Genomic DNA, 15579 nt, shown 5'->3' with positions numbered 1-15579 from the left:
ATTTTATTGTACCAAAAGGTGTGATACATGAATTCTATTGTACCAAAAGCTGTGATACATGAATTTTATTGTACCAAAAGGTGTGATACATGAATTCTATTGTACCTCTGTATCGTTTTGTATATCTTAGTTTGATTAGGGACTCAATGTAAGAATATTAAAATATGAGATTTATAAGATCTAAAAACTATTTGAAATATTTAACTGTATCGAACAAATATACTTGTTAATCCAAATTATGCTCCTATTACCTCCTCCCCCACATCAATTTTTCTGTATTTTCGTGCATTTTTTGTGATGATATGACACCTTCAATCAGGTAAAATTGGATGCATGTATAACACGTGCCGCCACATATATAATTATTTTTTAATTGTTAAAGAAAAATCTTCTTATTTTCTTTATCATGTATTTAAACTAAGTTAATACGTATCATTTTTTCTACCTGACTTCTTTATTACAACATTTCATTTTCTTACTGATTTTGCTATGCTTTACTTGAGTTGAAGGTCTATCGTAAAATAACTTCTCTACCTTCACAGGGTAGGGGTAAGATTTACGGACACATTACCCTCCCTAAATCCCGCTAGTGGGATTGCACTTATTCCATTTACTTGCAAGTTAGCTAGATGCTATATAATCTTATTTTTGTAAGAAAGAGATAATTTTCTAATATCTATAATACTGTTTTGCATATGTTATTTGACTTGGCGCACAGATATTGAGCAATGGAGTTTATAGAAGCATTGAGCACAGAGCAATCGTAAACTCAAATGCTTCACTAAAACTCCTGCTATGTTTGGGTTCGTATGGTATGAATGAGAAATAAAGAGTTGTTTTCCCGAAAAAAACATCAGGAAAAAGGATTTACTTTGAACAACACATGTTCAAGTTTAGGTTGTGACTTTTTCCTAAAGGCATAGGCACCTTTTCTCATTAAACAAGTTGTGACATTTCCAATAGGGCATATGCTACAATGACAGCTTGTTTCGATGGTTGTTACCTATTGTATGTAACAGAGGGAAATTATATAATTTATCCAAACATTATATTTATTAATACAATACAATACAATACAATACAATACAATACATACATTACACGATGAAATGATATGTAACAACAATATATCAAGACAAGCTAAAAGTTGTCAAGCCTTTTTTGGTATTACTTTCAAGGAGTCGCGTTTTCTGGCTGTTGCACCCATGCTTTCATCCATATTAATAGATTTAGGAGAGACACCATCAGGAAGCTCCCATTCGAATTCGTGAAGCAACGATCCTAGAGCGAAATGCATCATTCGATGGCCTAAAGGCAAACCAACACACATCCTCCGTCCAGCACCAAATGGAATTAGCTCATAATGCTGACCCTTCACATCTAATTTAGAGCCAAGAAACCTCTCGGGCTTGAAACTCATAGGGTCGTCCCAACATTCAGGATCTCTTCCAATTGCCCAAGCATTTACAAGGACTCGAGTACCTTTTGGCACGTCGTACCCCATGAACTTGGTGTCTTGAATTGTCTCTCTTGGGAGCAAGAAAGGCAGAGGAGGATGTAAACGAAGCGATTCTTTGATTACAGATTGCATATAAGGAAGGTTTTCGATGTCACTTTCTTCAAACTTCCTGTTTGGTCCTATAACTTTTGATATCTCTGTTTTCACTTTGGCCATTGCTTCTGGATGGCGCAAAAGCTCTGTTAGTGCCCATTCTACGCTGTTGCTAGTCGTCTCTGAACCGGCTAAAAATATTTCCTGAAGTTTCATACATATGGAACAGTTTTAGTTGTATGCATAGTCAGTGTAAACAATTTTTGAACTCATAGAACAAATCAAATTTCATGGTACAAAGTAATAACATATGCTGCAGAATAAATACTAGACAATGCTATTTCCGAAAGACCCTCGGCTCAAGTGCATCAAACTCAAGTAAAAGAAGAGGAAATGAGTGTAAAGTTTACAAGAAAGGGAAAAATAACAATAGGAAAATAGTGTGATAATCGAAATACAAGAAACAACACATGACAAGAACTACACGGGTACGACTAGTACTACAACATACACTATCCCTACTAACCTTCTATCCTGATACGCGACCTCCACTCCTTCCTATCTAAAGTCATCTCCTCAGTATTATAAGACCATGTCCTGTCTAATCACATCTCATCAATACTATTTCGGCCTACCTCTACTGCTCTGCGACAACTTAATAGTAGTAGAAGATAAGAAATGAAGATAGAGGAGTGAGGACCAGATGTTATTGGCTAAGCAGAACAGAGTTTTCTTATGCAAATACAACTAACTGAAATGAAGATCATTAGTGTTGAAAATAGAAGTCTAGAGATTTTAAAAAAACTTACCAATATGAATATTTTGATCTCATGTTCTGATAATTTAGCTGGTTCATCTTTTCCAGTGCCTTCGAATTCAAGCAAAACATCCAAGAAATCTTTCCTCTTCTCCATACCTTTCTTTCGTTCTTCCTCGCGTTCCTTGAGAAACATAGACATGATCTCAATGGCCTTCCCCATGTCTCGTGTCATCTTCTTCCTCAAACTTTGTAAATCAAACTTTCTAAGAAACGGAAATATATCAGAAACATTAGTAATACCTGACCACTCCATAATCCCCTTCATGGCATTGAAGAACTCCGAGGCCTCCTCGGATTCTGGATCAGCCAAGTTTTTCGATAGAATCAAATTCCCTAGCATATTAAACGATGCTAGGAACACAAACCGCGTTACCTCAATTCCACTTCCTTTTTCAGCAGAATTTGCTGCTTTTTCTATCCATTTTAACATATTATCCACACATTTTCGCCTTACTGGCACTGTTTCACTGATTTTTTTGTGTACAAACATTTCCACAGTACATATCCGTCTTTGAAACCGCCAAAAGGGACCATATGGGGCTAAAGCCAAGGACCCTTGATAGTAACTATGTGCCTGATTTACATCAGGTATGAATCGATCCGCAAAGGAAATATCATGGTTCTTGAATAACTCTGCAGCAGCCTGAGCTGTTTGAACAACCATAATATTTGTTGAGGTGCCAAGTTTTAACCACAAAACAGGGCCATATTTCTGTTTTAGAACTGACATTTTTTTGAAGGGCTCTGTTCCTAGTTCAAACATGTTGCCAAAAATTGGTAATCCAGGTGGTCCTGGAGGTAATTTGTAGCAACATTTAGTACTCTTTTTCTGTGAAAAAAATAGGATGAAAACTGATAACAATATGATTGAAGAAAAAAACAGATAGCTCCATTCCCATTCCATCTCTCTTTCTTCTTTTTTTTTGGTGATTTCTTTGGTTTGCTATAAATTATGTGATGGGAGCTCCTACTTATAATGTTACATTGCTTGCCATCACCTCATAACCACTTTTACTTAGTCATCGTTTATTCGGTGCGCATCTAAATTATTTGTCTTAGTTATCATTCTGAACTTGGTAATTGATGTGGTGTGAGTAATTAGGAAAAATAGTCGGAGCAAATTCGATCGAACCTAATAATTTTAGTTCAAATTCTATAATCACATTAAAAATTTATAAAGATTAAATTTTGGCTTCGATCAAAGGTTGGGGTCTCGAGCTATAATTATGCCTCAATAATATTAGGGCAATGATAAATTATGTCCACAAAATGTGTTTTTTTTTTTTTTGGCTTTATTCATTTCCAACTATTTATCTCACATAATGACAAACACTATTTTGTTATTTGTGGCCAAATAACTGCGATTACTATTCGTAGTTGGTCAATCCCCCCACTGTAGGGCTTTTTGCTTTTCACGAATATGTATCTCCCTATGCTTTATGTAAGTTTTACCTGTCCTACATGTTTGGATGCGAGATTAAGATAGTTTAAATATGAGAGAAGAGGTATATATTTAAAAAGTTATAAGAGATCGATAATAGTAAAAATTTGGAATAGTAAATTATAAAAGAATCGGACAAAATATTCAATATCAGTTGATTATCTTTGTTTTCATCTTTGATAAGAGTTCGATTCTTATCCTGATTTTAGAAATATTCAATCTCATGGTGGGACCATGAATTCAATGTGTTTGGACTGGCAATTTTGATGAACATATATTTATGGGGTGTGACAGAATTAAATGGGAAAGCAGATTTTGCTTGGAGTTTCTTCTAGAAGGAAAATGACAAAGAACATGTCTACAAAAACATAAATTTAGCCATGTTTGGAGTAGTGTAAAATTTTAAAAAAAATTAAAATGACAAGAACATGTCTATTAAGTAATGTAAAATTTTAAAAAAAGTTATTTTTAAAATGAAAATAATATTTAAAAATTGGTGCAACTCGGTTTCGACACCAATAAAATTTGGAGTTATCTTTAACTTTTTTATGAGTATTTAGAATGAAAATACATTTTTATTGTTTTCAAATACTTAAAACTTCTAGGTTCAAAATTTAATTCAGTGAAAAGTTTTCATGATCAAACACCGAAGCAAAAGATATTATCCCAGAGAGAAGTAAGAGCGTTAATCAAAGTATTATTTTCTTCATCCTTATCTTAATCATAGAATAAAGTAACACAGAAAATATGTGGTAACATAATCAATGGAGGAAGGATTAATTTATAAAAATTAAGACTTCATTTGATGCATCATAAGTAATCAGTTTAGTAGATAAGATTTGTTCTTCATACTATTACTTATGAGTTTAATATTAATTGAATGACACATAAAATAATAAAAGAGTCTTAACAAATACTCACTAGTTGCTCCATCTCCTTGTAACGACTCATAGATCCTGACGGATATTCACACTTTGATATTATGTTAGTACATATATAAATTAACTATGATTAAATGATAAAAAATTTATATGATCACTAGGTGTGTGCAAATTTATTTATTTTTCTCTATGAAGTTGTATAGCTTTTTTTACGAGGTACAAATAGAAATTCATCTTTATTTGATTTGTTACGAAATTGACCATAGATCAATTCCCTTTTTATTTGGGAGTATTGACTACACCCCAATTCTGAGCTTCATGTTACTCTTTCCAAGTGACATGTCAGGTCCAGGGCATCCCAATTGGATTGACTGGGATGACAGTTTCTCCTTCCGAGTTTGTAAAATCAGAATTTCGATCAAATCACACATCGCAGTATACTAGGCCTTCTAATTCTTTAAGAGGTTTATTATTGCAAAGTTAAGTACCGCATAACTAGGAAATGTACTAATTTTCGCGATAAATTTGAAAGTGGGGAGTTAATTAACTAGTGGTATTAATCTATAAGTTTAAATCATTCATATATGAATTTCTCCAAATTATAATCTTATTCAAAGATCTAGTAAATATACATTTAGTACAAGCACTACAAATACTTGGTAGTATTACAAAGAAAAATATATAAGCATACATAATTAGAAAGTCTCAAATACTGTTTGGCTCGATAAGGTTTGAAGTGAGGGTGTTTACCCAACTCCCTCTTGTCGTTACTATGTAACTATGATAAATAGTCAAGCCTTTTTTGGTATGACTTTCAAAGAGTCGCGTTTTCTTGCTGTTACTCCCATGCTTTCATCCATATTGATAGATTTAGGAGAGACACCATCAGGAAGCTCCCATTCGAATTCATGAAGCAACGATCCCAGAGCGAAATGCATCATTCGATGGCCTAAAGGCAAGCCAACACACATTCTTCGTCCAGCACCAAATGGAATTAGCTCATAATTCTGACCCTTCACGTCTATTTTTGAGCCAAGAAACCTCTCAGGCTTGAAACTCATTGGGTCGTCCCAACATTCAGGATCTCTTCCAATTGCCCAGGCATTTACGAGGACTTGAGTGCCTTTTGGAATGTCGTACCCCATGAACTTAGTGTCTTGAATTGTCTTTCTTGGGATCAAGAAAGGCAGAGGAGGATGTAAACGAAGTGATTCTTTGATTACAGCTTGCATATAAGGAAGATTTTCGATATCACTTTCTTCAAACTTGCTTAATCCTACTACTTTTGATATCTCTGTTTTCACTTTGGCCATTGCTTCTGGATGACGCAAAAGCTCTGTTAGTGCCCATTCTACACTGCTGCTCGTCGTCTCTGAACCAGCTAAAAACATTTCCTGTTGTTTCATACATATGCAACACGAGTTTAAGTTTTATACACTGTCAGTATAAACAATTTCAAGTTTCGAACAGATATAGTCAACCACTTTCACACTAGATCACAAATATGAGATAAGTGTATCTATGAAAATTTCGAATAATATAATAGCAAAATTTTGAGATCTTTAAAACTTACCACTATTAATACTTTGATCTCATGTTCTGATAATTTAGCTGGTTCATCTTTTCCAGTGCCTTCGAATTCAAGCAACACATCCAAGAAATCTTTCCTCTTCTCCATACCTTTCTTTCGTTCTTCCTCGCGTTCTTTGAGTAACATAGACATGATCTCCATGGCCTTCCCCATGTCTCGTGTCATCTTCTTCCTCAATTTTTGTAAATCAAACTTTCTAAGAAGTGGAAATATATCAGAAACATTAGCAATACCTGACCACTCCATGATTCCCTTCATAGCATTGAAGAAATCCGAGGCCTCCTCGGATTCTGGATCAGCCAAGTCTTTCGATAGAACCAAATTCCCTAGCATATTAAACGATGCTAGGAATACAAAACGCGTTACCTCAATTCCACTTCCTTTTTCAGCAGAACTCCCTGCTTTCTCTATCCATTTTAACATATTATCCACACATTTTCGCCTTATTGGAACTGTTTCACTGATTTTTTTGTGTACAAACATTTCCACAGTACATATCCGCCTTTGAAATCGCCAAAAGGAGCCATATCGGCCTATAGCCAGAGACCCTTGATAGTAATTATGTGCCAGATTTACATCGACCATTGGTCGATCTGCGAAGGAAGTATCATGGTTCTTAAATAATTCTGCAGCAGCATGAGCTGTTTGAACAACCATAATGTTTGTTGAGGGGCCAAGTTTTAACCCCAAAACAGGGCCATATTTCTGTTGTAGAACTGACATTTTTTTGTAAGGCTCTTTTCCTAGTTCAAACATGTTACCAAAAATTGGTAATCCAGGTGGTCCTGGAGGTAATTTGTAAGAACATTTAGTACTCTTTTTCTGAGAAAAAAATAGGATCAAAACTGGTAACAAGATGATTGCAGAGAAAAACAGATAGCTCCATTCCCATTCCATTTTTTTTTTGGTTGACTTTACTGGTTTGCTGTAAATTGTGTAATGATAAGCTCTTATTTATAATTATTTATTTTTGAAACATGGTCTGATAGATAAAGTTCTATTAAATGATTTCACCTATCTCATAACCCTTTTAACTTGGAATTGTTTATTCAATGGATCCTGAATTTTATATTGTGTCGGCTCAACCTACATAGATTTTGAAATTTAACGGGTCAAGTGGGACTAACCCCTCATTTAAAGGACCCTTAAAACAGCCAACCGAACCCTCTAAGTGGGTTGCAGTCTTGCAGTCCCAATTGAACTGACTTATATTGACAACTCTAATAATTTGATAACCTTTACCCCGAATGAGTGGGCACTAATATAGCAAAATAGTCGAATATAAGGAGTAATTAGGAAAACTAATGTCAAGAAAATGACAAAAGTCTCACATTAATGATTAATGAGATGGGTGAACTCTGTATAAGTCTTGGGCAATACTCCCTTGAGCTCGCTTTTGGGGGTTAAGTTAGGCATAATACCTAATTTCACATGATATTAGAGCAAGATAAAAGTTCAAAAGACTCGTTCACGCACCAGATGCTAAGCACTTATCGTGAAGTGGGGTGTTAAAAAATGACAATAATCAATGACAATTGACAAATGTGTATTGAATATAATAGATAAAAGTTCAAATATTGGCATCATGTCCACCTCTCTAGCCATATGCTCCTTCCGATCGAATTTACTTGTCAAATAGGGGTTCTACTTTTACTTGTTATTTTTGACGAATTGAGAAAGAATTTTTTTTTTCTATTATACTCTCAAATTATTAACATAAAGATAAAATAGTAAACTTATTATTTTAATTTTATTTTATAAATATATGTAGTAAATTCGAACCGAACGAGTGTCATGTCTATGTCAACTAGATAATGACTTTTGATTTTTCTTTTTAAATTAAACTTGTGGCCCATTTGACTTGTATTATTAGGTTGGGATTAACATTTTTAATGACTCAATAATATCAAGTTAATGATAAATTATGTCCACTAAATGATACACAATATTTTTTTGTTTGTGACAAAATAATTGAGATTACTAAGTAAAATAATAATTAATAAAATGTTGAAAAAATTGCTATCCAGTTGGCCCGTTGAAATTGATATGATAGAAGTTAAACCATAAAATTTCTTCAGTTCGAATCCATTTTTACTTGACATACCTTTTTTTCTTTTTTTTTTCCCATCCGGTGTCCAGAGTCCACATTGGAGCTCCGACTAAATCCAAATTGCACTTTGCAGGGCCCATTCGAGGGTGACGCTCCCAACATGATTTTCTCCATACCAGGGCTCGAACCCGAAACCTCTGGTTAAGGGTGAAGCACTCCCACCAGTGCACCACAACCCATGTTGGTGACATACCTTCTTTCGTTTCATATTTATATGACGTAATTTAATTTATTATGAAATTAAACAAAAGTAAAGAATGTTAAAAATTTATGGCCTTAAGAATATATAAGATTTGTGTAGCTATTAAAGCTTCTTATTAAAGTTAAACAAAAAAAATAAAATAAAATTATTTTACATAGAAAATATTTCATCTTTTTTTAAATGAACGAATAATAATAACTTTCGAGGGTAAAAAAGAGTAAAATAAGTTGATCGGCAGGGTCAAACAGTGTCTCTTTAATGTTAATTACGTGATTAAAACATGCTCAAGTATAATTAATTACTACGTCAAAGATAAGAACTCTTTTAAATAATTATATTCGCGTGTTATTGGCAAACTCAATAATATATTTCCACTTTATGCATGCAGTTCCTTTTTTAAGTAAAAAAATTGTTAGAATTAAATTTTAACTCATGTTACATATGGATTCCCATGGACTTATTAGTACAGTTAATTGTTAACTTAAAAGCTATGGAGTAGTATCTATTATTGTTCAATTTTATAGGAGTATTACTTAATTCATATTGATTCGACTTATATATAATTTTTTAAAACGTACTTAGAAGTGTATATTGTTAAATTATTTTTTCATGTCTTAGAATTTTAAATTTGACTATTATTATGTTATTCCCTCTTTTTCTTTTTACTTGACAAACTTCGACTTAATATACCTATTAAGAAAATATTGATTGCTATAGAGAGTTTATTATTTTATCTCTATTAATTGATAAGATTTCAAATATCTCTAATCATTATATTTTTCATAACATTACTTAATGTTAATAAATTAAAAATATAATAGATAAAAATATTATCATTTCTTAATTTGTAAAAAAGATAAGTAAAAAAAAAAATTAGACAAGAGGAAGTATATAGTTATTTAATATTAAGGATAATATGAGATACGTCTTCCTTGGGATTTGCCCATGTGATCGGTCCATAATAATATATTGTGTTTTGGACAATTTTCAATCAGTATTATTTATGGGTGTGTGACACAATTAAAAGGGATGACAAAGTCAATGTTTTCGTATAGATTATAGAGCTGTTAAAATAGGCTCTATATGATGTGACACAAGGTTTGAATTATTTTTTTTGGTTTCCCACTCGGTGTTTGATATTCACATTGGAGCCCGACTAAATTTGAATTTGCGTCGGAAAGTCCCACATTGGGTGGTAAAACGCTCCCTAACAAAGACGACTCCGTATCCAAGGGGGCTCGAACCCGAGACCTCTTGGTTAAGAATGAATGAATACTTACCACTTCACCACAATCCTTGTTGGTGTCAGAAGCTTTAAATTAATTTGAAGGTTATTTTTTTTTAGCTCTTGAAGATGTAATATAATTCGTTTTTGGCTTTTGAATAATTAAATACAGTATAATCTTTCGTTTTGATTAATTTATCCTATATTTTTAGTTTTTGTATATAGAGTTTATAATCACAAAATTTTTTAAAAAATTCTTGTCTTAAATCAAAACAAAATAAACAAAGTAAAATGGAGGGAGTATCATTTATTATTAAAATATTGTCCAAAAAGGATTAACCCGCGAAATTTTCACTCAAACCCGACCCACCCTTTTCCCTCTTCTTTTCTCCTTTTTGCAATTCACAAGTAATTTTCCCCTTCTTCTTCACATAAGAGGAAAATTGGGGAAATGGCGATGGAGATTTATCGAGCCCTAAGTCATGGCCTATCACCGCTGATTCACTTTCGCCTGCGGTGGCGCTAATTGCTCCTCCTCGAACATCCTCTCCGCTGGCGGCGAACTTCTACGATCAGTATGTATATGAGAATTAGTGTGTCATATTTGGAATTTGCAGTTAATCTGCCCAATTTGTTGATCGGTATATTTATCACTGCTTCTTTTTTCATCCTAATTTGAAATTTGTTTGCTGTAATGTGGAATTTGGTGAAGGAATATGCGCGAGTCATCTGATTAAATGCTGCGTAGAAAAGAGGAAACTACCACACCAGCACTGTGAGTCTCAATTTTGAATCTAAAGACTATATTTCTGTTTACATTATATTTTATTTTGATCCTTTGTTATTTCGCTAAGTTTTTGGTGATAAACAAATTTTGTGATGTGATAATGGTCTAACAGATTAATATTTTGCATTAATTGTTATAGTTTTTGTATGGTTTCTCATCTGACAGTGACAATGATCTTCTCTATATAAATACTCAAGAGTAGTTTAGTTTTCTTCTGCATAAAATGGAAGTTATTGTGGGGAGGTTTAGGGGAAAATGATCAAAATGGTCCCTAATGTATGGGCTTTGATTCCATTTGGTCCTTAATATATGAACTTCATGAAAATGGTCCTTTATGTATTATAAATTGTGATCAATTTGGTCCTTAACCCTAAAATTAATATATATATATTTTTTTGCCATCAAAATACACGGAATATGTAAAAGATGTGCTCGTTCAAGACTTTCCTTCCCCTGTTTCCAAAAATTCCAAAAGGGCACATCAAAATGTGGTTAACCAAAAGGGCAAAATCGCTCCTGACGGAGCGATTTTCTTCTAACAAAATTGACGCCGTTACTCCTTTAAAAAACATAAAAATCGCTGTCGATACAATTTTTTTTTTCTTTTTTCTTTAAAATCGCTGCTGTGATTTATTTTTTAACAAGTTTAAAAAATAGAAATAGCTGTTATAGTAGTCATTTTCTTAAAAAAGTTTAAATTTTTTTTTATTAAAAATTTCCGAGGCGAGGACTGCTTAAAAAAATAATGGGAAATCGCTAATTTCCCAATTGAGTTACTTTATAATTTTTTATTGTATACATTTTGATTGCTAGCAACAATTGGAAAATAATAATAAAAATTCTTACTGAAATCGCTGCTTTGGCAGCGATTATTTAAAAAAAAAATTTAAACTAAAATCGCTACATGTGGAGCGATTTTCCATTATTTTTTTAAGAAGTCCTCGCCTTGGGAATTTTTAACAAAAAAAAAAATTAAACTTTTTAAAGAAAATGGCTGCTATAGCAGCTATTTCTATTTTTTAAACGCTGCTGGGGTAGCGTTGATAAAAAAATTTCACACTAGCGATTTTAAAGAAAAAAGAAATTTTTTTTTGGACCGGCAGCGATTTTTATGTTTTTTAAAGGAGTAATGGCGTCAATTTTGTCAGAAGAAAATCGCTCTGTCAGGAGCGATTTTGACCTTTGGTTAAAAAAAATTAGATGTGCCCTTTTGGAATTTTTGGAAACAAGGGAAGGAAAGTCTTGAACGAGCGCATCTTTTACATATTCCGTGTATTTTGACGGACAAAAAAAAAAGAAATATATTAATTTTAGGGTTAAGAACCAAATTGATCACAATTTATGATACATAAAGGACAATTTCCATCAAGTTCATATATTAAGGACCAAAATGGAATCAAACCCATACATTAAGGACCATTTTGATCATTTTCTCGGAGGTTTAGAGAGGGTGTGCTTTTGGATTTATGCAAATTTTACTTGCTATCTTTACTTTTGCTGTTGTTACGGTTCCTTTTTCCTCCATGCTATGCAATGTTTTTTTCTAGTATTTGTTTTGACTTCCTTTCTTTGATATGCGGTGCCTGAGTTGGGGGTCTTTCGGAAATAATTTCTCTACTTCCATGAGGTAGGGGTATATTGTTGTTCTTACTATCTTTACTAGCTAGAACTTCATTATTACCCAAAAAAGAAAACCTAGAAGATCATTGTCTACTATGATATTTCCATTTCCTCTTCCTAATCAAGATTTATGTAGAAGAAGAAATTGGAAAGACTGAAATCTTCCAATTTCTGAGAACTAAACAGTAGCATGAACAACGATTACGTACATGGTAATAGTAGTTGAAGTCTTGTAGAATCTGTGTCGAAAAAGAAATTGCTTCAAGCTGACTACGTTTATCTTGGAAACTGATAGTTTCATGATCTCTCGGGTTCAATCCTAGCATAGACAAAATCACTACGTGATTTCTTTCCAATTGTCCTAGGTGGACAGAGTTACTTGGTTCATATTGTTGGGAGGAGGTGACATGTATTCTGTGGAATTAGTCGAGGTGCGCATAAGTTGGCTCAGATACCATAGTTATTAAAAGAAAAGAAGAGAGTATGTGTTTTTGTATTTTATTTCTTTCATAAAGGGTTATGTTAGAATGGATGCGTCCACCAGTGATCATTGGACCAGTCCCTCGACATAATATTAGTGCGGAAAATAGATAACTCAAAGTAAATCAAGCACAAGGATTTTACGTGGAAACCCCTTGCTCAAGGGCGGTGAAAACCACGACCTGTACTCACAGGATTTCAACCCAAACTCCATCACTCAAACGGAGCAAAGTTTCAGATTACAAACTCTTGCAACTTAGGAATTAAATCTCTTTAATCCCTTCCCCCTTACGGTAGCAACTCTACAACAAAGGAAACTAAGCAATAACTGTATTTCCCACTAAACCAATTAACTCTAATTGATCTAGACTTTAAGAACCCAACAAGGCTAACCACCAACTCTGATCTCGATGATAAGAGCATAAACAAGCAGCAACTCTGCTGCACCACACATCAACTAACTCTTGTTGACATTCCTAGGCAACTCTACCCAAGAGAACATCAAAACAATGATGCAAAAAGGCTTGACTAAAAACGTAGATGATTCAACTAACTAGCTCTAGTTAATACGACTCAAATTAAAGACTTAGACAAGCAACTGATCTACTAGCCTTTATAACTTAGGAATAGATTTACAATATAAGAACATAAAACACAAAGCTCAAAAATACAACAACGACGCTTCAGCACTTCATTAGGTCCTTTGTTGAGTATGAACAATGTTCATCCTTGAAGATGACTTCTTCTTTGTGAGCTTATGAATTTTCAGAAATTTTACTTTGTTTGTCAAATCTTGAGTTTGTGTCTTTTGAGAAGAGACTATATCAAATGGACCCAAACCCCTGAGGACGACATCATTGCCAAAGAGCTTGCTTCTCTAAAAAGACGTGCACCAACCATATAAGAGTTGACAACTTTTTGACAGCTGTTTTTTTGTCTGTTTCACGTACGCAGTCTTTCCGGGACCAGGTCCCTTGCAGTGTGTTCTTTGATGCTTGAGTTCTTGAAAAGACTTGCTTAGCTCTCTCTCTTTTTGAATGATTAATGTTGTTTGTTTATTGTTGTATATATCAATCACCAACACGAGTTTTGACCACTAAAACAAACAACCTCGTCCGCCCTTCCTATTGGTGAAGTACGGTTGGTGAAACAACTTTACAACTGTACACCATTTTGAACTTGGATGAGAGCACTCTGCCAGGGATCGGGTCCCTGCATTTGTGAGGATCATCAAAACACCTAGAATACAACATGTTAGTTTGTCCACATAGAGCGACATACGACTTGTACCAATCCAACAATTTCTTATTGCTTACAAAGGAGACATGATTTCCAAATATAATATTATGTTGGTTATGGGATATAATATTGCCTTGCTTAGATGGTTTGGCTTGGGACATCCATAATGAAGGTCTCAAATTCGAAATCCCTTGTCTGCAAGAGTAGAGGGTTTGTCTACTGGGTCGAGCTAGTTGAACGGGGCTTGTGTAGTGCAGTTTACCGATTTTGTGTGGTTTGCGAGCTATTGCATAAAAATGGAGTTTACGATATTGTATTTCTCTAGATCTCTTTGAAGTTGAAAACCAAAAAGACTTGCTAGCCTTCAATAATTCATATCTTATAGGAACAAAATTAAAAAAAAATCCTAGTGTAGACGACAAGGATTTTTTCAAGATAGATAATCACTTCTTTAAATGTGAGATTGAGGTTACTCAGAACCCTCTGGCTCCAGAATGGAGGGTGGTTCCAGAAGCCCAGGTGCCAACATCAACATAACTTGCCCACACACCTTGTAGACACGTAATTTTTGACCGAACTTAAGGTATTACACCTTTTTTTTAGTACATGAATATTGCTTTTTTATATAAATCAAATATTTTTTTTATTTTATTTTTATTTTTTTCATCGTATTTTAGTAAGTTTATTTTAAAAGATTAGGAAACTACAAAAAACATACGTTTTATTTTAATGTATATTTAATAAAATAAACTAGTGTTTCTTAATTATTTTTTAACTAGCTTTTTTTTTATATATATATTTATATTAATTAAGAATAATTAGTTAATATTTTTAATTATTATATTTTATATTTATATATATCTACACTACCCCACAACCCCATTTCACCTCACTACACCATAATCCCCCCCACTATACACACATACTCACACGTCTACACACTACACCACTACACCACTACTGTCTACACACACATCTACACACTACTACACCTACATTTCCCATATATAGACAACACCATATACACATACAGGGAGAGACAAAAAAAAAACAGAAAAAAGGAAACAAGAAAAAGCACAATCTGCAAATACAAAGAAACCAAAAAATACACATCCTTGTTGGATTCTTCTTTTAAAAATTCACCAACACATTCACATCTTTTCTTCCTTACCCATTTTTTTTCATATCAACACAAACACATATACCATCACAAACAACCTACAAAAGTTGTGGGTGTTCTAATCGAGCTTCGGTTAAGATTTTGCGGTATTCAACTTTACTTTATCTTTTTATTTAATTTATTTATGGAATTTGATGTAATTATTATGATAAGTTTTCTTACACTTTTATTTTATTCATAATTTGATTAAAATGAAGAATGTGTTAAGTGTTATATCTCTTTAATGAATGAAAGTAACTTTATTGGTGGTTATTTTTATTTATCTATTTTCGTTCATTAGTTGTGATGTCTTAAAATGAATGGGTCATGATGTTGTTCATTTCTTGATTTCGATGCTAATAATGATAAAGTAGGAATTATTGGGTTCACAAAATTATTGTTGTTTTATTTATTAAATAAAGAATGAGATTTATTTTAGCAATTCGTCATTGTTTTGTTGGATTAATAAAAA

The 15579-nt window shown here is 33.2% G+C and overlaps 2 protein-coding genes and 1 long non-coding RNA gene across 3 annotated transcripts; 1 reads left to right on the top strand and 2 right to left on the bottom strand.

Annotated features, from left to right (window-relative positions):
• Nucleotides 1–1078: 1078 nt before the first annotated feature.
• Nucleotides 1079–3276, bottom strand: LOC102594703 (cytochrome P450 76A2). Its single transcript, XM_006339046.2, has 2 exons — nucleotides 2362–3276; nucleotides 1079–1756 (listed from the first exon to the last, which is right to left on the bottom strand). Exons 1-2 carry the CDS (start codon nucleotides 3274–3276, stop codon nucleotides 1151–1153), a joined length of 1521 nt encoding a protein of 506 aa, XP_006339108.1. The 3' UTR covers nucleotides 1079–1150.
• Nucleotides 3277–5275: 1999 nt separating this feature from the next.
• LOC102595041 (cytochrome P450 76A2-like) lies at nucleotides 5276–7222 on the bottom strand. Its single transcript, XM_006339047.2, has 2 exons — nucleotides 6268–7222; nucleotides 5276–6088 (listed from the first exon to the last, which is right to left on the bottom strand). The coding sequence occupies exons 1-2, from the start codon at nucleotides 7180–7182 to the stop codon at nucleotides 5486–5488; spliced, it is 1518 nt and encodes a 505-aa protein (XP_006339109.1). The 5' UTR covers nucleotides 7183–7222; the 3' UTR covers nucleotides 5276–5485.
• A 2960-nt stretch (nucleotides 7223–10182) lies between these two features.
• LOC107061422 (uncharacterized) lies at nucleotides 10183–10820 on the top strand. Its single transcript, XR_001473968.1, has 2 exons — nucleotides 10183–10397; nucleotides 10535–10820. It is a non-coding gene; the product is annotated as an uncharacterized lncRNA (long non-coding RNA).
• The last annotated feature ends 4759 nt before the right edge of the window (nucleotides 10821–15579 follow it).

The sequence above is a fragment of the Solanum tuberosum genome, unplaced genomic scaffold, assembly GCF_000226075.1.
Source record: "Solanum tuberosum cultivar DM 1-3 516 R44 unplaced genomic scaffold, SolTub_3.0 scf00008, whole genome shotgun sequence".
NCBI lineage: Eukaryota > Viridiplantae > Streptophyta > Magnoliopsida > Solanales > Solanaceae > Solanum > Solanum tuberosum.
This window is presented reverse-complemented; position numbering and strand designations above follow the sequence as displayed.

Excerpts from the sequence above, each read along its gene's own strand:
- LOC102595041 (XM_006339047.2), bottom strand. The coding sequence starts at position 7,182 with ATGGAATGGGAATGGAGCTATCTGTTTTTCTCTGCAATCATCTTGTTA. Across the intron at positions 6,089-6,267 it reads AGATCAAAGTATTAATAGTG|GAAATGTTTTTAGCTGGTTC; the intron begins GTAAGTTTTAAA and ends ATGAAACAACAG.
- LOC102594703 (XM_006339046.2), bottom strand. The coding sequence starts at position 3,276 with ATGGAATGGGAATGGAGCTATCTGTTTTTTTCTTCAATCATATTGTTA. Across the intron at positions 1,757-2,361 it reads AGATCAAAATATTCATATTG|GAAATATTTTTAGCCGGTTC; the intron begins GTAAGTTTTTTT and ends ATGAAACTTCAG.